This window comes from Peromyscus maniculatus, chromosome 1 (genome assembly GCF_049852395.1).
Source record: "Peromyscus maniculatus bairdii isolate BWxNUB_F1_BW_parent chromosome 1, HU_Pman_BW_mat_3.1, whole genome shotgun sequence".
NCBI lineage: Eukaryota > Metazoa > Chordata > Mammalia > Rodentia > Cricetidae > Peromyscus > Peromyscus maniculatus.
In genome coordinates this window covers 55046024-55069110 of record NC_134852.1, presented here as the reverse complement: position 1 = coordinate 55069110, position 23087 = coordinate 55046024, and the positions used below count along the sequence as shown (strand labels likewise).

Sequence of the window (23087 nt, the reverse complement as noted above, 5' to 3'; positions counted from 1 at the left end):
AGAGAGACGGTCTTTTCACGAAATGAAGCTGGAGCGACTGAAAATCCATGCACAGCAAAGCAAATTAGGATCCCTGTCCCAAGCAGGCCATTAAAAATATTAACTAAGAGTGGCTCAGACGCTAAAATGGGGCTCAGGCCATGAGCACTGCTATTGCGGCTGCCCAGGCTGGCCTGCGCTGTCCCGCTCCTGTTGACCATGGCCCTCACTCAGATGCTTCTGAAGAGTGTGTGTTGTTGATGGCTGTTCACTCCACGGCAGTGTGGGGACACAACAGCACCCACTTCTCACCTCGTGGTCTGGACTCTGCTCTAGACCCTGGTGAAGGTCGCTACACACTTGGTTTTCTACCATCCTCCAAAGGGACATTGCTGCAGGAAACTCTGCTTTGTCCAGCAAGCTCCTGGCCATCCACAAGAGAATTGCTTCCCCTTGAGGTTCACTTAATACCTCCTTAGACCCAGAACGTAAAAAAGATCACTAATTAACGGTCCAAGTAATTGTTCTCCAGTGTGATGGCAATGGGGAAAGTGATTTTACTTCTACTTGTGGATTCCTCATTCAGAAAATGTTTTTAGAACAAGAGGTCACTAGAATAAGAATGTACCTCATACATCTTCTCCAAATTTTTAAATTATAGATTGACTTATCTTTTCTGTTACCTATGCCTTGTGTATATTTCATTCAGAATGTTACAGGCACATTTAAATCTTTCACAAATATAATAAACATTAGTATTCATGATTTATAGTAGTCTACTCCCAACTGACTTCAGTTAGATTTTTTTTCTGCTGGACTTTAAAATGAAATATAAGCTTTTGCTTTGAAAACTAATCCTGAAGTCAACATGCAGATATTTCAATAAAGGAATACGTTATTTGTTATTACCACACACACACACACACACACACAAAAAGAGTGTCTTAGCTTCAAAATGTAAGACCTGAAACGATATGGCTCCCAAACTGGAGGTAGGAAATACTTTCTTGGTATGATATGAAAACAGAAGCAAAGGTTGAGTTTCATTGAAAAAAAGAATTGTGTGCTTCAAAGGACACTAGCAAGAAAACGAAAAGACAACAGCATGAGACATATCTGCAGGCCATGGAGCCGATGAGGGTCTAGTGTCTAAAATGTAGAAAGAACTCTCCTAACTCGACAAAGACAACCCAATTTAAAATGGGCAAGTTATTTGCAAAGCCATACTGGAAAGAGTTAACACCACTAGTTAAAAGCCAGATTGAGTGCCACGCTGTGTCCTCTGGCACAGTTACAACAAGACAGACAATAGTAATGCTAGTGATGTGGAAAAGGTGAAGAATTTCAGTTTGAGGTGTTGTAATAATTATTTTTCATGTTTATCGAAATGCCTGACAAAACCGACTTAACAGTTTGTTTGGGCTCCCAGTTGCAGGGGAGGAGCTTGAGGAGGCTGGTTATATTGCCTCTTGCATTCAGGGTGGGGGAGGCAGAAGCAGAGAGAGCCTCTAATGTTTTCTGCTCATCCCGGGATCCCTGGTGTTGGAATAGTGACACCCACATTCAAGGTGGTCTTCCCACTTCAACTGAACCTGCCTGGAAACACTCTCACAGACATATCCAGGGGTTTTCCTCTCCCATGACTCAAAATCCCTGAAGCTGGTAAGATTAGCCACGACAGATATATATCTAAGAGAATTGGAACCAAACATTTATACACAAAGCCTGTGAGCTTCACAGTAGTGCCCAGCAGCTAGGAAATGGAGGTAGCCCAATGTCCATCAGCTGATAAATAGATAAAATGTGGTATTCCCATATGACGGAATTCTATTCATACATAGTAGTCATGTCCCATAACATGTATGATGTGGACAAACCTTAGAAACCTGCTGAGTGAGAGAAGCACACAAAAGGCCACACACGGTGTGGTTCTATTCATATGAAATGTCCCCAAACAGGCAAACCCATAGGGATAGGTTAGTGTTGTCCAGGGCTGGAGGAGGGAGGGTATGGTCACATGTTTCTTTGAAGAATAGAACATTCTAGAGTTAGAGAGTGGTAATGGTTGTGGCACAAGCCACTGAAATATTAACTTTATCATTGTTTTTATTTATTCACTAGTTTTTTGAGACAGGATGTCATGCTGTAGCCCAGGCTGGCTTCAGTCTTATGGTAATCCTCCTGCTTCGTCCTCTTGAGAACAACCACACCTAGAAGAAATTAAAGAGGTAGATTTTATATCATGTGAATTTTATCTTAAAAAACACTTCAAGATTTATTTATTTTATTGGCTATATGTGGACATTTTCCTGTATATATGTATGTACACCGCATGTGTGCAGAAGGTCTGTAGAGGTCAGAAGAGGGTGTTAGAGCTCTCCTGGAGTTAAGGATGGTTGAAAGCTATAACGTGGGTACTGGGAACCTAACGAGTGTTCTGTAAGAATGGCCAGTGTTCTCAACTGCTGAACCATCTCTCCAGCCTCATGAGTTATATCTTAATAAAACAATGGGAGACAGTGAAGAAAAGTGACCAGCGGGCTAGAAATAGTCACTGCTGAGAAAAGGCTCAGCTGCATGGTCTCTGGTTGCTCATCTGTAAAAGTTCTCATTCATTATGTTTTTCTTTTTCTGAAATGTTTAAGTTAAATTTCAGAACATGGATATACCTTTCTCAAAATATTCATTAAATTTATTCATTTAGGTGTGGTGTGTGTGTGTGCATGCATGTGTGTGTGTGTGTGTGTGTGTGTGTGTGTGTGCGCGCATGTGCATGCGTGTGCATGCCATAGCACATGTTAAGTTTAGAGGACAGCATGTGGGAGTCAGCTCTCTCCTTCTGCCATGTGGGTTCTAGGGATCAAACTGAGGTTGTCAGACATGGTGGAAATCACCTTAAACCACTGAGCCATCTGACAGGTCCCAATATACCTTTTAAAATCATTGACTCTCTCATAAAAAGTGGGGAGGGGGTCACTGAGGAAGACGCTGGGCATTGACTTCTGGCTCCATACGCATGCACACACCCCACACTTTATTATTTGCATCAGGCTCTCTCCCTGATCCTGGTGTTGCTAATCAGGCTAAGTTCACTGACCAGTGAGCCTCGGGGACCTTCCTGTCTCCGCTCCCACAGCAAATGGGGTTACAATACACACCTCTGCGCCTGGCTTTTATGTGGATGCTAGGGATGGAACTCAGGTCCTCAGGAAGAGGCAAACACTTCACTAAGCCTTCAGATGTAAAATTTTAAGGTAGTAATGACTTGTATGCAGGCTGCTCAAATGTGTCTAAGACAAGAAAACAAAACCAAAATCACCAAGAATCACTACCCCGTTATCCTCTGCGGGTTCCTCTTCTGTTGCCTTAGTTCTCTTCCTCCTTTTAGTCTTGCTGCCCCTTTCTGCCTGTATCAGGCTGCATAATCTGTCAATCTTTGAGAGATTTCATTGACAATGTTTCCGTTCCATTGTTTTCCTTACAGAGAGTATGGCGATCATTCAACCCGGTTGATCTTGTTTTGCACCATTGATAATTTCAGGATGTTTCTTTCAGGCTCATGGCTATATTGGAAACATCAAAGATGTTTTCAGGATTGGTATTACAATTGGAGAAAACTCAAGTCTCTTTCCTCCATGGTCTGTGGGAATTCAAAGAATTTTGAATTTTCTCACATGGTGAGAATTTAAAATATTGCCTGACCTATAATTCTCATAAAAAATGTGTTGATGCTGTTGAGGGGTTGCTATAGCGGCAGCTTATGACATTTATGTTGTTTTGTGGATGTCAGCAATTTATGTCAGATCCACAAACATATTTTCCTAATATGTTCATATCATTTGCTTTTCTTCCTTGACTGGATTAACAACCAGCTCAAGAGTCTTTAACATAGCTCCATTGGAACGTTTTTTCTCTTTTGCATACCTCTTTCTTTCTGTGCTGGGTGTCAAGCCCGGGGCTGTATTCAGGTGAGGGTTGCACATGGTGTGTGTGTGTGTGTGTGTGTGTGTGTGTGTGTGTGTGTGTGTGTGTGCACCCCTAGCCCTGAGCCTCTCTTTGTTTGCATTCCTGACTTTTCTCACGGCTGTGGCTGAACACCTGACAAGAGACACTTGGAGGGAGGGAGGGTTTTTTTCTGGGTTGCAGTTTGAGGGGTGCAGTCCATCATGGCAGGGAAGGCATGGCAACAGAGGCAAGAGGCTAGCCATAATGCATCCAGTCAGGAAGCAGGAAGTGAACAGGAACAGCCACAAAACCAACAGGTACAAGCGCCCCACCCCCACCATGCCACCAGTGACATACTTCCTCCAGCCAGGCTCCCCCTTCTAAAGGTTTCACAAACTTTCCAAACTTGGCCACCAGTGTTCAGACACACAAGCTTATATCCAAACTACAAAGCTCTAAACGTATATTTTAAATACAGTCATCCTCATAATGTCAGAATAATTTTAATTTATTTCACCATTCAATATTATTGCTTCTGTTTTATATATTCCATTTATTTAAAATATATTCTGCCCAACCCAAGTGAGATTTATTTATTTAGGTGGGACTTTAATGCCCCTAAATGTCACCAAACATAGGAATAAGCCAGAACAGAAAGATACAATGATCATAACAGATTGCTTAATGTAATTTATTCTGAAAATTAAGAAACAACCTAGACTATTTAGGCTTCTTCCCAAGGCCTTGGAAGAGGCTCATGCATGGGAGGAGACCTGAAGCCTTAATCTCTCTTGACTCATCTTTCTTAATGTCAACATTAGCTGGGTGTGCATTTTAAGTGTCTGTATGCTGCCGTGGTTTGAAAGAGAATGGCTCCCATAAGCCCATTTATTTGAGTATTTGATCCCTGTTGGTGCAACTATTTAGGAAGGTTTAGGAGGTGTGGCCTTATTTAGAGGAGGTGTGTTGCTGGGATGAGCTTCAAGGTTTCTACAGCCCATGACATTCCCAGCTCGCTCACTCTCCCTCCCTCCCCACCCCCTCTCTCCTCTGCCTCACACTTGTGGATAAGGATTTCAGCTCTCAGTTGGTGCACCGTGCCTGCCAGCCTGCTGCCGCCATGCACCCCGCCATGATGGTATGGACTCTAACCCTCAGAACTGTGAGCCCCCGATAAACTCTTTCTTCTGTAAGCTGCCTTGGTGAGATGCCTCTTCACAGCAGTAGTAGAATAACTAACTGAGACAGCTATCATGTGAGCACACACCTATAGGTGTGTGCACACATGCTGGACAGCATGACTGTGGGGATTCCTTAGATGCAGTGATGTGAACGTGGCCCCAGAAGCAAGGGGTGTTTCACCTGCACTGAAAATAGGGTAGGCAATAGGCGCTCCTGATGTGACTGAGGCAAGGGACAGACAGCAGGGGACCCGATTTCCATTCTCCAGGGTGTGATCCAGCTTCTGCCCTCTTTTCAGCTCTCTTCTGACTTCCTCTGCAGGTCATAGCACAGGACAAGAAGAGCACAGTCTCTGGAGCCCTTCGGCTGGGTTCAAATCCTGCCTCAGGACATGTGCTGGTCCAGGTAGACGGTTCTAGCTAGAGTTTGAGATCTACAGCAACTCTCAAGCTTCTAGTCAAAACCAGAGTAGACAAGGAGAGTATATAACCCATTGCCATAAAAAGGAGGAGCGTGGAAAAACAAAGGGACTTTCGCTCAGTTTGTAGATACTGTGATACGAATAGCCTATGTACAGTTGAAACTAGTCTAAATGACGTTTCTGTCATTTGCAACTAGAGATGCATGCCCTGACTGTGACCCTGTGCCTACCCCTCCTCCTGGGATCTCCTCTGTAATGGCAACACAACCCACTCAGAGGCAAACCCGGGTCTGAAGTCCTCCACAGAGATTGCTTTTGTCTCATCTAGGGCTTCCACACACCAGCCACTGGGAAGAGCTGTGCGGACCATTTGCTGACAAGTGCACAGGGCTGGGAATGAGTGGGGCCAGTGTCCAGCCTGTCCTCTCCTGCTGAACCATAAATCTCAAAGCCAGGGCAGTCTTCTGGGGGGGGGGAGGTAAGGGGCAGCTGGTTCTCAGTATAGAAACTACCCTCCTTTCGCCTGACAATCATCTTTTTGTTCCCATGTCCACCTCTGATTGCACCCCCTATTTCCCTTCAGAATATTTTTCACTACACACACACAGACACACACACACGTTACATATACATATATATGTATATACACTATATATACACACACTATATACACGTGTGTGTGTGTGTATGTGTGTGTGTGTGTGTGTGTGTGTGTGTGTGTGTGTGTGTGTGTGTGTGTATTAGGTACTCGCTTTGTTCTTTGTTTAATGGGAATATCCCCTATGACTTTTAAGCTATGTGACAGCAGGGCTATGCCCTTAGTGTTCTTCTTTGGACCCGAAATACTTCCACATTATTTGTCGCACCCAAACCATCCCTAGTCCCGCGCATGCCATGAGTCACCCTAGCAACCCCGGCAGCCGCTGGACTGGCCCTCTGTAGTATAGCTGCTTCATTAGGCTTGGAAGGATCCTCGCCAACATGAAGCAGCACACATCTTGACAGCAGCCACACAACAAAACAAGTAGACCTTGGCAGGAGGAAGCCCAGTGTGGTGGCTCATGCCTGCAACCTCAGCTCTAGGGCAGGCAGAAGAAGAAGAAGAAGAAGAAGAAGAAGAAGAAGAAGAAGAAGAAGAAGAAGAAGAAGAAGAAGAAGAAGAAGAAGAAGAAGAAGAAGAAGAAGACCACCAAAGAGTTTGAGGGCAGCCCAGGACGTGGTGAGTCCCAGGCTAGCCTAGCTACAGAGTGAGATCCCATGTCAAAAAAACGAAACAAAAATTAAAATAACATCAAAAATCTGTACTGCTGGCGGCTAGGTCTCTGGTAATGGGGCTGTGAATACTCCCTCTTGGAGAGAGGGAGGAAGGGTCACACTACCCACATTCACTCCAATCCCGTGCCCCCCTGGCCCAGCTGCATACAAGAAGGGCTAGGGGCTGAGGATTTAGCTCAGTGGTAGAGCGCTTGCTCAGCAAGCACAAGGCCTTGGGTTCGAGCCTCAGGTCTGAGTGGGGGAACAAAGACAAAAACAACAAAAAGAAAAAGAAGGACTAGAGAGATGGCTTTGCTGTTAGGGATTTGGTTCTCAGTGCCCTATTAGGCAGCTTACAACCACCCGTTAATTTCAGCCCCAGGGGTGGATGGGGCTGATGCCGTTGGCCTCTGTGGGTGTCTGAACACACGTGAGACATGTAATTAAAAATAAATTCTTTTAAAAAGTTCTGAAGTATATAAGAGGTTTTTTTTTTAAAAAAAAAAAAAGAAAAAAAAATGCTGGGGGCCGGTGAGGTGAGATTGCTCAGCAGGTAAAGGCGATTGCTGATGCCTTGGGCTCAGTCCCTGGAACCATTGTGTTGGAAGGCACACTGAGTTCCTTCAAGTTGTCTCTGATCTGCCATGCATACCATAGTGCATGCACACTTGCAAACACACACTTAGGCACACACGAGAAATAAATATTTAAAAGAAGATTTTAATTGTTTTCTGGGGGTGGGGCTTCACTGTGTATCTCCCCCACAAGTTGCCCATGCTTCTGTAAGTAACCCCAATACATTCACTTATTTGCCAGGCTAGACTCAATGGAATCTTTCTTTGGGCGGTCAGCTCCTTCTCTATACAAGGTAACATTTCTTCACATCTCCTTGGGAAAGTCACAAAACATCTTCCTGTCTCTTTGTGTTCCCTCATCTGTTTGACCCGTCCAAACAGACCCTTCTAAACTACAGATTTATGTCTGTTCTTCCCGTGTGCTGATTCCTCTGGGGCTCCCTGTTGCCCTCAGGATGCAGTTCAGTGGAGGCCCATGTGGTCCTGCCTCCTCCTCTGTCTCCTCAGCTCCTTCCAAGCAGCCATGGGTCCGTGAGGTTGCCCCTTCCCTCCCTCCGTGTTTTCCCTCCACTTTGAGCTCTCGCTCCTATCTAGTCCCTTCAGGACTCTTACTAGAGGCCACCTGCTCGTGTTATTCTGCACCCACGTGGGCCGCCCCTGTCCTCACCCACACTCCGTGACCAACTGTGGGAAGATCCAAGCCCAAATGTCTGGGTGCTTCCCAAAGGTAGGGAGTGTGTCAGTGGTCTCTCCCTCTTCAGTATAGGACTTGGCATCTGTCCAATGGACAGTCATGGCATCCCTGAGAGGCCTAGAGGGAGTGTAAGGAACCCTAAAGACATCCGAGAGGGCAGATTGAGCATCACAGTAATAGAAAAGCTTTGTGTGGCTCCTCCAAGATGGTGTCCGGGGAGCAGAGCCCACTCTCGGGATGGAGTGGTCCTTCCTGAATGTGTCCTTTCTGTGTCGTGGACCTGGCCTATGGGAGTTCAGGAAGAGGATCTGTAGGACGGAAGGCAGGAGCTACTGAGGTCCTGGGGACAAGTGTGAGTGAGGGAGAGAGCTTGTGCCAGGTCATTCCAGGGAAGGATAGAGATTCCTCTCTCTCTCTCTCTCTCTCTCTCTCTCTCTCTCTCTCTCTCTCTCTCTCTCTCTCTCTGTGTGTGTGTGTGTGTGTGTGTGTGTGTGTGTGTGTGTGTGTGTGTGGTGGGGGGTGGGGTGGGCTCCAAGTTTGCAGTTGGGTTTTGCCTACCCTTATTTCTCCGGGCACCTCTGAAACAGCACTTTGTCCAGGAAGCCCTCCTTACACTCTGGCTGCACCAATGGCTTCCCCTCTGCCCAGACTACACAGTCTAATGAAAGCACCACAGCACTAGAGATAATGCTGGTCCCTAGTGTCCTCCTTCTCACAGGCTCTGATTTCCTCAGGAGCCGCTGACAGAGCGGGAGGGGAGGTCCCCTGCAGCCTGGAGCCTTGCCTGGCCCTCCTTCATTATCCAGCACCTTCCAGCCTCCTTGCTGCCCTTATGCCGCCTACAGGGGTCGCTGCGAGACAGCTTGCCCAGATTGTGGAGGGTTTTTTTCCTGATCCCCTTGACTTACCTAGGAAAAGCCAGAGCCACTGATGTATAAATTAGAGTCTTTATTTGCAACACCTGAGCAAGTGAGCCCCGAGGCTCGCCCACCAGAGGAATAAACATACAAAGTTCGTGTTTCACTACACAGCATGCCTCAGAGATAAATACAGCCCAGGGGGCTCTGGCTCTGGCCAAGCAACTCTTATTTACATGAATAGATTACAAAAGTCTTATATAAAAAAATAAGTGGTCCTGAACCGCGAGTGGGTCAAGGGAGGGTGGGGTATGGTTACACCTGTTACACACGGGACTGGAGCGGCCTCCCCGGGCTGTGGTGTCGGGAGGCCCCCGGAAAGTGGAGATCGTTGTCTCTACAAACACCCGGGATTTGGAGGGCAGGGCTTAGGTGTGTGAGGCTCACCCCTGCGCGAGGAGCTGTCAGGAAAAGGAAGAAGGCCTGGCTGTTCAAGGATCAGCTCTGGCCCACTGAGGGACAGCAAGTGGCTGTCTCTATGAGTCGCATGAAAAACAAAACAAAATCAACAACATCAAAGGGACTGCGTCCTTTCCTTGGGGACCAATGTGAGGACAGACTTCTGCTCTGGCCCTCTCCAGCTTCTGGATGTGTGGCTTTGAAAGGACAGTTGGGAGGAGTGTCCTTTAAGTTTCATCTTTTGGGCGTGAAGGACCCTCGGGGGACCGAGAGTGTAGGCAGTGCGCTCTCTCCGGTCGCAGCCCAGCCTACCTCTCAAAGCACCTGGTAGATCGGATTGGGGTTCGCGACTACAGAGCACTGTGGGGTGGCGTCAGGGGACGGGGTCTGGGCCCCCTGTTCTGTGTCGCTTGGGGATGCCCCCTCTGGAGGAGATTCTGGTGCTGCGTCTGCCAGCAGCAGCGCAGGCGCGGCGGGGCTGTCTGTGGAGATGCGCTCCACGATGCTGGATAGGCAGTCGAGGCTCGACACCGCCGCACTCTTCCCTGGCCTGGACTCTGTAAGGGGAGAGGAAGGTTAGTAATCCAAGCTTGAGTCTCTTCACGTCTCTTACCCCGGAGCAGAGCACAGAGTTTGGGGACAGAGGGGAAACTGAGGACTTGCCAGACGGCAAGGAGAAAGAAGAGGAAGGTGAACGTCGTAGTTGCTTACCCCCCAAACACGCCCCCCTCGCCATCCCAAGACACAAGTGGTGGAGGTGGGGAGGAGGTACTAAGCCTGGGGAGCTAGGGCAGCTTATGGGGGGCACGGAAGGCCACTGACAGCCTGCTAGCTGGGAACAGCTGAGAATACGCACCGCTGGACGCCTCGCTGTAGTAGGCGGCGTCGTAGCCGTTCTGACGCCGGGGGCCGCTCGGGGGGCCGCTGTAATCCATCTGCGAATAGCAAGAAGGACCAAGTCAGACCCACGGGGCGTCTGGAGCACTACTCCCTGTCACTGCCCCTCCCTCACTCCCCTAGTCTCAGCTGTGGGTTCTAGGACTGGATCAGCGCTAGTTAGGAGGTAGGAGCCAGCATACATTGAAAGCAGTCGCATGCAGGGCCAAACTGAGACTAGATGGAACAAAAATCTGCATTTGGGTAATAAGGATTTAAGAAGGAAACGCATGTCCTGGGGTCTGCGCAGCAGTGTTCTGATGGCACCCCCAATTGGGCAAATCGCAGATGACTAGGGTCTCCAAAGAAACCCCAGTGACAGATGCCAGTCTAAAGGACTCTCCCGACCCCAAAGGTCTCAGAAACATGTTGCAAATACCCCAGGTGCTGCCTACACTTGTCCTCCTTCTGGGTCCCGGCCTTACCATGCCGTCGGAGCAGTTGGAGCGCGGGCTGGAAGCGTCTGAGTCGCCGCTGTAGTGCTCGCTGCCTCGGCCTGGGGGCAGCGGGCCCGGCGAGTAGAAGGAGGCGGCTCCAGGGGGTGCTGCGTCCTGGTCGCGCAGCAGAGCCTGCAGGCCTTCAATGTAGCGGATGGCATTGCGCAGGATCTCCACCTTGGGCAGCCGCTGGTTCGGGTTGCTGGACGTGCAGCGCTTGAGCGTCTCGAAGGCCTCGTTGACTTTGCTCAGGCGGCGCCGCTCGCGCATGGTGGCGGCCTTGCGGCGATCAGCGTTGGTGGTCTTGCGCTTGCACGCCTTGCAGGCCCACAGCAAGCAGCGACCAGCCTGGTGGTGCCCGCTAGGAGCGCGCACATGCTCATCCTCGCGAGCGCCTGGGCCTGGGTGCACCGCGGTGGGGAAGTGTGTGTGTTCCTCTGGTTTCAGGAGGGTCCCCACATGCACCAGGCGCGGGTCCAGGTCCTCGAAAAAGCGCAGGTCGGGTGAGTCGAAACACGGGTCATCATAGAAGTCGTCGGCTGTGGCAAAGGAGCAGAGAGAGCCGTCGGGGCCTGTCAAGTCTACGTCCCGGAGTGGCGGCGACAGTAGCTCCATATCCCAGCTCCTGGGCTTCTTGGTCCTGCCTCTTGCTCAACCCAAGCCGCAAGAGTCACCTTAACTTTCTGCCACTCCTGAACCTAGACAGTACAATGACAAAGTGCTGAGGGCTGGAATGCACATCCGCTGTCCTCTACCTCCCCTCCTTGTCCTGTCCCGTCGGAGTTGTGGCGAAGAAAGCGATCGTTTTGGGACTTCCTCGCCCCTAGCTTCGCGCCAGGCGCCCTGGGCTATTTATCCAGGGTAGCCTAAAAGCCCCGGGAGCTGGAAGGGAGGCTGGGGGCGGGGGCGCCCCAAACCAATAGGAGTGCAGCAGGGCGGAGCTTGTGGTCCCCAGGGTAGCCACTGGGGCCAGGGAGTGCCCCCTCCCGCGGCTCTGCGCTGGGGCAGGGAGGAGGGCAGAGACTGGCAGGCAGACGCCAGCCGTGGCACTTGGCTATCCCGTGCAGCCTGCCCAAGCCGCTCGCTCTGGAGCCTACTCCTTCAAGCTCCGTGAAGCCGGCCGCAGCGCTCACTTCGGAGCTGACCTTGGATCTCACGGTCTCCTGATTTGTGGGGAAACCAGGCACAGAATAGGAGTTAGAAATCAGATCGCAGGAGATTTGGAGACAGACACCAGGCAACGGGGCAAAGAAACCCCTCTAGAGAAGCAGCAGCGACATCATGGTGACACTCAGAGAAGTTGAGCCAAGGACGAAGCGCACAAGGGACAGTGAGACTCGGAAGGTCTAAGCGGGAAGCCTGAGGCAAATGACTTGGTGGCAGTGACATTTGGCTCATTCTCGATCTAGGAGTGGCTCTGAGAGCGTCTGGTGTTGCCCATCTTCCGCAGGAAGCTTAGAAGCCCAGCGCAGTCCATGCGGTAGTTGGGGGAATCATCATTAAAACTTCAAGCCACTCTACTCAAACTCAGGGTGGACGGAGGGAGGGAGAGGGGGAGGGAAGAAGAGAGAGGCTCCACTCAACTTACCCAGCAGGATTCCTTCTGTGGACGTCTAGAGAGCCACAGGGGTCTGCTGATCTGTTTCTATAGCTAAGATGAAAGCCGGTTTGCAGCAGGTTTGTGTCCTCTTGTTCTCGAGTCCAGCCACGGGAAGTGCCTTTTCTTAAGGGCCAAGATGGCCAGGACCTGGCCTGAGGACCGCACTTACAGTCGAGTCTGCATAACTTTGTGGAGGTGATCTCTTCCCAAGTCTGTTTCTACTTCACATCCAGGGATAATGACGATGCCCAAGAGTAACTGTGCTGATGGCTGAGAATCCAAAGGGAGGAGGGTGTGGGAATGTCAGGGGTGTCAGCAAGAGAGCTAGCTTCTGTCTCCAGCACCTGCTTGCATGGTATAACCAACAGGCTTCTTAGCCTTTGCCTGGGGACACTGAGCCCCAGCAGGGGGCCTTGGAGTCTCCAGGCTCTGATCCTCTGGAGACTTAGCTGTGTCTCTTCCTAGCAGGCTCACTGGGGAGGGGAGGAGCAGAAGGAGGCAGCCACCTCCCTGAGCTCTGGCTCCCCTACCAGCCCCAACACACCCCGCCCCTGGGATGCTCATGCCTCTTGGGGCTCTGGCTAGAAGTCTTCCTTGACCATGTAGTCCTGCCATGTCTCCTCTCCTGGATGCCAGAGATCTAAGCAAGGGTGATGATCCAGGTGTCTTTCCCACTAACTTCTGGAAGCCGTCTTGGCCCATCTACAAACTAGGAAGCCCTCTCTACCCCCCAGAAGCAGGAATCTCTTTTGGAGTCCAACCGTTTTCACCTTCTCTGACACTGGCAGTGCTGACGGTCCCCTTGGTGACGCGCTCACCTACCCTCTTTACTCCACGGCTTTGCCTTTGTTTAGTCATTCAGCGCTCTTTGTGGCTTATCTCCCACACACCAGGCACTGAACCAGGCACGAAGGCCCTATTCACATAGTGTTTACATTATAGGAGAGGATGGCGACGAGCAATCGAGGAGCTGTGTGGTATCAGGGGTTTATAAATTCTACAGAATAATAATAATAATAATAATAATAATAATAATAATAATAATAAAGCAAAGTGAGAACTAGCCTTCATTCCAGCAGCCAGGGAAGGCCTCTCTGGGACGGTTGTACTTGTGTGGTGTCCTGGATGACGGGAGACAGAAACCACCACCACAAGCGGGTATTTAGTCAGAGACAGAAGCAAGCATGGGCGTCTGGGGCAGGACTGCGCTGGACAGGTTGAATGCACAGCAAGTATGCTGGAACTTAGCTTGTGTCCCCAAATCGACTGAGAGCCACCATTCTCCCTAACGGCTCCATTTCAGGTTTTTTGGCCACCGTGAGAGGCCTCCTCCTCCTCCTCTCCCTCCCCCTGTAACCCGGAACAGGGATTCAGCCTCAGAGTCTTATTCCTGCAGCTCTCTCACCTTCGGCCCTCGCCCCGGACCTGCCCCAGGGCTGTCGGGTCTCAGCTCAGACTCACTTTACCAGGAGCTTTGCCGGTTGGTGGAAGGCAAGTGACGGTTTCGGAGGGCTCCGCAACAATCCAAAGGAGTGATCACAGTCACTCGCACGGTTGCTGAGCTTTGGGAGGTAAAGTGATCTGGTGAAAAGAGATTGAATTCCAATATACTCTCAAGATGGAGCTTGGCAGGCTTGGAGAGATGAGGTGGCTCAGTGGTTAGGAGCACCCACCGCTCTTGCAGAAGACCTGGGTTTGATTATCAGCACCCACTTGATTGTTTACAACTGCCCGTGACCCCAGTTCTAGGGGACTTGGTGTCCCTTTCTGATCTCTGCAGCTCACAGACGTACATGAGGGCAAAGCACTCAAACACATATAAACTTTTAAATCTTTAAAACTAAAGATGGGGACAAGCAAGATTTATTTATGCTTGGATATGGGCACAGGGACAAGAGAGACATTAGAGATGGCTTTTGGGAGAAAGGAACTGGGAAATAGTGGGTCTGTGAATGTCAGATCAAAGATCCAGTTTGGGCAAAGTTGGAAATTCACATTAAACATCTAGGTGGCGATAAGGAGTCGGAGTGGAATTCATGAGTCTGGAGGTCCTTAGGGGATGGCTGGGCATGATGAACCTCTGTCCACTCTTCCTGTAAGACACCCCCTAGGTCTGTCCTTCCTAAGATCACCATCTAGACTGTGCTAAGTCCTGACCTTTGCTGACTTAGATGGCCCCACTGACTCGTCTGTTCTCTTCACTGGTACTCCCAGGACCCAGCTCCTTCACGGCAGCCTGGGGAAACGGCAGAGGTCCCAGTGCTCTTTGCACTTAGGTACCACATGCCCAGATGAATCTCATCTCCTTCCCTAACTACATGGCAGTTCAGGAGCCCTACTCAGTCTGTCTTCACCACTTCACCTGGAGCCACCCTCCCCTCAGATGGCCCTGTCTAATTAGCTGCCCTCCTTCAGAGTCATGGAGTCTTGTGCCTGCTGTTCCAAGCCTACTGTCCTCTCTCCTGGTCCTTCCCATGATTGGCAGCTTCTCAGGTCTCAGGTCTCAGGTCTTAACTCCAGTGTTGCCTTCTTGGGATGTCTCTGGCCATCCCAGATAGCCATGTCCCGGGCTTTGAGAATGTCACTTAGCCTTTAATCTATAATGATCTTGTCTGCTAGTTTGTTCACTGAAGGACATCAAAGCATTCATGGCATGGGGATGTTTTGTTCACCATGGCATTTTCAGAAGCCACTGCAACCGTGATCCCACAGGGGGCACTTGGTAAGAGTCAAGTGAATGAATAAGTAGTCTTGGGGTCTCCTAATTTCTACACTTGTATTTGAATTTAGCAAAATGTGTCACAACATACGCAATTTCATCAAAATTGGGCACGGTGCACATGATGATTCCCACATGCTCTCACACTAGCTCTTCCCAGGCAAAGCAGAGGCTCATCAGCCTGGGCCATGCTCCCTTGCATTATACATGGCCTGTCCAAACACTATAACAGTATGCTACAGAGAGATGTGATGTGGCATCACTCTAAATGTCTTTTCATTTGACTTAAACTCAATGAAGAATACAAGTCGTTGCTATTGTAATGGTTTGGATGGTAGCATCTGCCTCCTTTTCGAACCTGGGCTGAATGTGCTCAGCACACAGTAGGCACTCCGTAAATATTTCTTAGCTGATGAATGAGCAATTCCATTGAATTCTGCAGTGCTCGGGCACCTCCAAGGAAGCACTTCGAACAATTTACTTGTGCAAATCTAGGTTTTTAAATTTGTTTTTCTCAAACCCGAGCAAGCAAAGAAAATACAGAAGTAAATTTTGTATGGAGACTAAACTATTACAACTTTGCTTTTTGGTTTATGGTCATCCACACTTGCCCCCTGCCACCCATTCTGGGGGATGCCATTGGCTGTGGACTGAGGCACTGTCCCTTCAATGTAGGGCCTCTTGGACTGCAAGCCCAGTGACCTAGAGAAGCATACGGCTCACCCTGGGTCTCGTTCTTCTCTCTCTGTAGGAGGGTCCTGTGATTCTCCCCCAATCCTTTGCAGGCCTTACTGCTCAGCCCCTTGGCTGGTCTGCCAAGGGGCTATAAATGGAGAGCTGGCTTCTGGGCTGGAATGTTGGTCTGGCTTCTAGTGTGTTGCATCAGGGGGAGCGGTAGCCTTTATACATATATATAGCCTCTAGAAACCGGATCCAGCCAGCACCTGCCCCAAGCCTCAGGCACCTCTGCCCTACCCAGGCAGAACCTGTGGCCTCTGCACTTTGCTACTGTAGGCTGAATTGCTGGTTTGGGTAGAGGGGTCTGGAGGACCAGGGGATAAAAACAGGGGTGAGCCAGGTAGAGCAGAGGCAGCCCTAGGTCCAGTCTCTGTCCCTAGGCTTTTTCTTTTCCAACCTTTTGCTTCCCAGAAAGCCTGAAACTGCCTGTCAAGATGTGGTCAATTTAGGCTGATGTGGAAGGATTGTAATTTTGTAGCTGGGCACAGATATGATCCTGGTGATTACCAGGGTCCCAGAGACTCTTCATATGCCCCACTCTGGCGCGGCTTAGTCTCTGGTGTGTGCAGGACCTTGGGAGTCCGGCAAATGAACTAGCTGGTGGATGTCATGTTCTCCCACAGTAGAGGACAAGAATGTCAAGGAAGCATGGGAGCTGTGGGTTCGAGAAGTGGTGTGCGCACTGAGGGAGTGCATGACCCTACCATGGAACAGTCTATTCAACAAGCATGTAGTCAGGTGCTGGGAATACATCAAAGAAAAGAGTATCCCTGGCCAAAGCAAGAGGAACAACAAAAACTAAACACACCAATTAGTAAACTTTATGGCACACTTAAAAGGTAGAATATGTGGTCAAAGATACTGAAGGCAGAGCAAGACGGAAGGGATTGTGTGCAGTGTGGGGGCTTTGTGTTAACTAGAGTGACATGGTGATATTTGAAAAAAGGTAAAAGATTTGAGACCAGTCCTTGTGACCGCTAAGAAAGAACGTTCCTAGCAGAGAAAGATAATAATGGAGCCCCTTCTGTGGGAAAGGTGCCTCTTCTGGGAGTGACAGGGAGGCCGTGACTCGGGTCTGGTGCTGTGTGTGCTCAGTGAGGGCGTGCAGAGGCAAGAGAGAGCTCAGCATAGGATTGGATGGGTGGTTTGTCAACGGAAGGAAAGCTTTCATTACCGACCAGGAAATCCTTTTAAAGGCGGTTTAGTGGAGCACATTTTTCTCTGTGTAATAAGTTGACTAAAATCTCCCTGCCATGCTAGCATGGCTCTTAAATTGGACATTTGTTTTCTCAAGGGGGAATTTTCTAGCTATGAAGTTTTACTTCAGTTGTGAATTCACCAAGAAGTAAAGCAGTTCAGCTCTGCATGTAAGGAGGTGGGAAGCTCCTCAGGGAAAGGCCAGAGGGCGCAGGGTGGCTTGCCATGGCATTAGCAGTGGAGGGATCATTCAACATTTCACCATGTGGGCCATGAACCATTTAGACCTCACATGTCATGCACACATCACGTACATTCACAGGCCATGCACACACTATGGGCCATGCACCTATCACATGCCATGTATCGTGTGCAATGCGCATCTCACATGCCAGGCACACATCAGGTACCATGCATGCCTCATCCTATGTACTCCTGACAGATGATGCACACAGCACTTATATCACATACTCCATGCATCACATATACCTCATGAGCGAAGGACACCCATACGCTATTCACACTCCACATGCCATGAACACCTCATATCCCATTCATACTTCAGCTGTCTTTTACACCTTATCTACCACCCCCACTTGCACGTGCAATTTACCCCTCACATGCCAATCATAGCACACATACCATTCACACCACACATACCATTCACACTCTACATGGAAATCACTTTGTACATGCTATGCACACTTCAAAGGCCACACATACCACACATGTTAATCATACTCCACATGCCATAAACACCTCACATGCCATGCACACTTTACACGCTATTCACACTGCCTATGGCATTTACCCACACACACCATTCATACTCTTCATACTATGCACACTACACACATAATCACACCTTTCTGCCTTTTACACCTTACACGTCACTCCCACTGCATATGTCATTGACACCTTACATGCCCTTCACACTTCAAATGCTGTTCACACTCCGCATGTCATTTACACTCCACATGCTATTCATGTTATTCACACTCTGTATGTCATTCACACCTCATATGCCTTTCTCACCCCTCATTCCTTTCACATCCCATGACTGTTCACACTTCACGTCATTCACATTACACATGCCATTGATACTACACATGCTATGCCCTCCCCATCAATATCTCCCACTTCCTAGTTCTTTCCCAAGACTAGGAAGAAGCCCAGGAAATGAAATCAATAGGACCCAGGGCAGAGGAACCAGCTGTAGAAACCGGCTGTTGCTGCTTCTGGAGCACCCCAGAAGTTCATTCCTCCAGTCTCTCCTGCAGGTTTATTCTTCAGATAGCTGAAGGCTTTTCCTGCCTGAGCAGTGAGTCGTGTTCTACTGGAACGTAGATTTTGGGGATCTCAAATATAAACCCACTGAGTTAACAGGAACAAACAAAATATGGATGATGTGGTATGCCTTAAGAACTAGAGATGCTAAAGGCGCTCACAGAAGTGTTAGACATTCTGGGAAAGGACACGGGGCTCTCGGGGTGAGGAGAGCTGCACGAAAGGAGAAGACACCACCAATAAAGCACTGGGGAAAATGTGCACGAGAGATTTAATCAGACAAAAGAAATAGCATTGCCAATGTGAGGTATGAATGGCATGTGGGGTGTGAACAGCATGTAGGGTGTGAATGACATGTGGGGTGTGAACAGCATGTGGGGTGTGAATGACATGTGGAGTATGAACAGCATGTGGGGAGTGAATGGCATGTGGGGTGTGAATGGCATGTGGGGTGTGAACGGAATGTGGGGAATGAATGGCATGTGAGGTGTGAATGGCATGTGGGGTGTGAATGGCATGTGGGGTGTGAACGGCATGTGGGGTGTAAAAGCATGTAGGGTGTGAATGGCATGTGGGGTGTGAATGGCATGTGGGATGTGAATGGCATGTGGGGTGTGAACGGCATGTGGGGTGTGAATGGCATGTGGGGTGTGAGTGACTGTGCAATGTGGATGGCATGTAACATGTAAAAGGCAGGTGAGTGTAAACTGTGTGTATAGTGAGCATACTATGTGAAGTATAAATAGCATGTAAGGCGTGGGTAGCACATGCAGTGTGAATAGGTGTTGTCCTTGAGCTGAGCTGGCATGGCTGGATAGGAAGGTCCCCAAACTGCCTTCCACTCATGTGTGAGTGGGAGATTCATGGTCACTAGATGGGTATCTTTCTGTGTCCTCTGCCTGTGCTGCTCCACAGGAGGTGGCCCTAAGGGGCAGGCCATGGGCCTGACAGAGATGATGGGTACACTTGCTTGCAAGGACTGTTTGTTCTCTCTCTCTCTCTCTCTCTCTCTCTCTCTCTCTCTCTCTCTCTCTCTCTCTCTCTCACACACACACACACACACACACACGCACGCACGCGCGCACTTTCATGTCCCTACATGAGTATCACAGGTATCATGGCCACCTCACACACTGTATTCCCCTCACTCTCTGGCCCTGTTTTGCCCACAATGCACACCACTTTGTGAACACCTCACATGTAATGAACGTATCACTTTGTGAACACTTCTCATGTCAGGATATCTCACACACCTCCCATGTAACAGAGCCTTGTATTTGTGCATCCCTATTACAGAATGCACACTTTCACATCAATGTGCGTACCTCCACCATGCTTACTTCACCCACTAGGTAAACCTTGGGCACTGTGTGCATCTGCCATGCTTTGTGTGCACCTTGTACCCTATGTAAACCTCTAACATCAAGTGCATATCCTATTTCATATTAGTTCTCACACTGTGTGGACCTCATGCACTGTGTGTATCTCTCACACACCATCTACTGTATTGTTAGGATTTCTGTTGCTGTGATCAACATCATGGCCAAAAGCAACTTGTGGAGGAAAGTGTTTATTTCAGCTTTTAGCTTGTTGTCCATCTTTCAGGGAAATCATGGCAGGAACTGATGTAGAAGCCATGGAGGAGTGCTGTTTACTGGCTTGCTTTCCACATCTTGCTCAGTCTGTTACAGCATCCAGGACCACGTGCCTAGGGGAAGCACCACCCACAATGGGCTAGTGCATCTCAGTCTTGCCCATCAGCTGCTCTGGGGGGGATAGTCTCTCAGTGGAGGTTTCTTCTTCCCAAATGGCTCTCGCTCGTGTCAAGTTGACATGAAACTAGCCAGTACACCACGTATGTCTCACACTCGGAATGCTTCTCTCACTGTGTGCACATCCCACTTACACCTCTCACACTTGTTGCACGTACCCCACGCTGTGTGTACCCCCAACACCATGGACACCTCACACACTGTACACCTTTTACCTTGCGTACCCACCACACCAGTGCACAACTCACACATACACACGGTGCACACTTCTCGTCCTGTTCACATCCCCAGTCTGTGAACAGATCTCACGCTGTACACACCTTGTGCCACACTACCCCTCCGTGTGCTACTCACATTCTTTTCTTTTTTTTTTCTTTTTTCTTTTGGTTTTTCGAGACAGGGTTTCTCTGTGTAGCTTTGCACCTTTTCCTGGAACTCACTTGGTAGCCCAGGCTGGCCTCGAACTCACAGAGATCCGCCTGCCTCTGCCTCCCGAGTGCTGGGATTAAAGACGTGCGCCACCACCGCCCGGCTACTCACATTCTTTTCTTTAGTCACTTTATTCTAGGTAACTCGCAAGGATAGACATCCTACAGCGAGGTTAAGGAAGCCACTCTGACACTGGCCCTCTCCCAAACTCTGTGTGTCTCACTGAACTTCCGTGCAGTTAGAATAGCCATTCTGGAGCCAGGAAGCTTCCCTGTGAATTACATTTTTGTGCATGTATCCACCACAGAAAAGAAAAAAAAATGGCAGAGTTGAAACTAGAAAAAACAATTAGCTCTGTATCCCCCTTCACAACCCATGTGTCCTTTTTGTCTACATTCAATCTGTCCTTCTGCATCACCTAACATTACTCTTTCTTGGTCTTTCTAAATGCTATATTATTTCCACACTTAATATGTACATTTATACATATATACACACATGTATGTGTGTGTGTGCATATGATGACATCCATGTATGAGGGAGAATGTGGCTTCATTTTTCTTTCTGATTTTGGGTGACCTTATTCTCACAGGCTGTCCCCCCATAGTACATAGCACATACATCTCACATGTGAGTGTGGCGCACACACAGAATGTATTACATGTCATTATACCTCCTACGCTATGTGTTCTTATTCCTGTGTATCCCCCAGGGTGTGTTCTCTGCACCCGCACGATGCACCTCACATGCCGGGTGCATGCCACACTTGCTGTCAGTCTCGTCCAGGCTCTTCCACACCTTTGTCCTGGTGTGGATTTTTGCCTGTACTGCTGTCTGCCGTCTCCTGCCAGGCCTGGGGGAGGACACTGGGGACATAGGTCCCTGGCCCCGTCTCATCAGTCCTCTCTCCAATTGAAGCTTTTCTGCCCAGAGGAGGTCAGGTGTCCAGTTAGGGCTGATAGAAGGGAAGCTCAGGGGCTGAGGGAAGCATGGTGACAGGGAAGGCATTTGGGGCAGGATCGGGGGCAGCTGTGGTAGTGCCTCTTTCCTGCCTAATCAGCCCGCCTGCCCTCCTGGGGGGTTCCGAGGGGCTGGGATTAAGGCGCACACAGCCACTGGACTCTAGGGACAGGTGCCAGCTGCTGCCCACAGCAGCTGCCCCAGCCGCATGCCTTTGAGGGAAGACTGTCTGATTTTCTTCACCAAATCTGCCTACCACTGACCAATAACAGCAGGGACAGAGGTTTGTGGCCTGCAGGACCGAGGGCCAAGGAACTCAGAAGCCTCTGGCTGTCTGGGTGCCTGCCATAGGCTTATGCTCACATCCTGCTTGCCTCCTTCAGGAAGCTTTCCTGGCTTGCTGCCTCCCACTGGCTGGGTAAATTGACCCATGTATTTTCCTCCCTTCAAGTGTCCCTAAACACACTGTTTCCAAGCCCCAAGCCAGACATTGGATCTGAGGATAATTCAGACAGGGTCTGGCCTCAGAGAGCTCCTCTAGTGATTGGAGGGCCTGCAAGGGAATCATGCCAGCATCCCAGGCAGCCCCCAGAGGGCTTATGGGTGTGCAAGACTTCCCAGCAGAAGTGCTGGCATTTTCTTGGTGCTGGAACACTAAAGGGAAAGGCATCCCAGGCTTCGAGGACAGCATGCTTGACAGCCAGCGGACATGCCAGCATGCTCAAGGATGCTCCCCACCTTACTGAGCCTTGTCCAAGATCCCTTTGATCGTTTAGGCCTGCCACCTCGGATCTCTAAAAGGATGACTGAGCTCTGTCTGAGGAGAAGCCTACAGATAAGATCATGCCGGCATGTAAGAAGTATGCAGAAGAAGTGCCGGGACAAGGCAGCCACCTTAGCCAATGGTGAGGGCCTGAACAGGAGCCTAGAGACCCGGATTTCCCTCTTACTGGGCGATGCCCTGTGGTGTGCCCCCTCTGGGCCCTTGGACACCCATTCCCAGGGCCCAGTTTCTCCACATGAAGGATGCAGGCATTGGACAAGGGTTCTGCTCATACTCGGGCTTGAGGTCTGGCAGGTGACCCTTCTTCACCCTGGCTAAGGTCTCTCTCTTGGGATTCCCTGTCTGAGCAAGACAGAAGCCTGTGGCCCTGTCCACTTGGCCCAGCAGAGGGCTGGTACACAGAGAACCTAAGGTCTGAGGCTGGGCTCACTGTGAGATTAGAAGTTTGCTCCCGGTGAATTTGAGGGTCTCCATCTGAAGGAGCCCCAGGAACTGATGACCACAGTCTCTTCCTTCTTTTTCAGATGCAGCACAAACTCCTGCATCCCACTGGAGCCGGCCTAGTGAATTTCAACTTGGAATCGACCATCTCTGACATGGCAACTGGATCCCCAGCGTTGGAGCTGTACTGCCCGGAGGTCTCCTCTGGAATTAGGGATCTGACAAGCTGCATTTGAACGCAGCAATGCCCTTTTGTGCCCTGGAGAAGTAAGTTCCCCTTTTAGAGTCTCTTTTTTGCCAGCTCGAAAACGTACCCAGTTATAGCACCTACCATGCAAAGTCTCAATGGCCAAGGCACACAGCAGGCTGGTGTCACGCCTATCTTGGTGCACAGTAGGAACTCGGGAATGGTTTTGCCGTA

At 49.6% G+C, this 23087-nt stretch overlaps 2 protein-coding genes across 3 annotated transcripts in view; one reads left to right on the top strand and one right to left on the bottom strand.

Annotated features, from left to right (window-relative positions):
* LOC143266908 (uncharacterized) overlaps positions 1–23087 on the top strand; it is a 74746-nt gene that overhangs the window by 7491 nt on the left and 44168 nt on the right. For both annotated transcript variants that reach the window (XR_013041734.1, XM_076542853.1), the window contains exon 2: positions 22750–22933. Coding sequence is in view for 1 of the 2 variants with exons in the window: in XM_076542853.1 (XP_076398968.1) it covers positions 22750–22902 (153 nt within the window). In the remaining variant the exon portion in view is untranslated. The remainder of the gene's footprint in view (positions 1–22749; positions 22934–23087) is intronic.
* Myod1 (myogenic differentiation 1) lies at positions 9649–11527 on the bottom strand. The gene is made up of 3 exons (XM_006993549.4): positions 10728–11527; positions 10223–10301; positions 9649–9923 (listed from the first exon to the last, which is right to left on the bottom strand). The coding sequence occupies exons 1-3, from the start codon at positions 11352–11354 to the stop codon at positions 9682–9684; spliced, it is 948 nt and encodes a 315-aa protein (XP_006993611.1). The 5' UTR covers positions 11355–11527; the 3' UTR covers positions 9649–9681.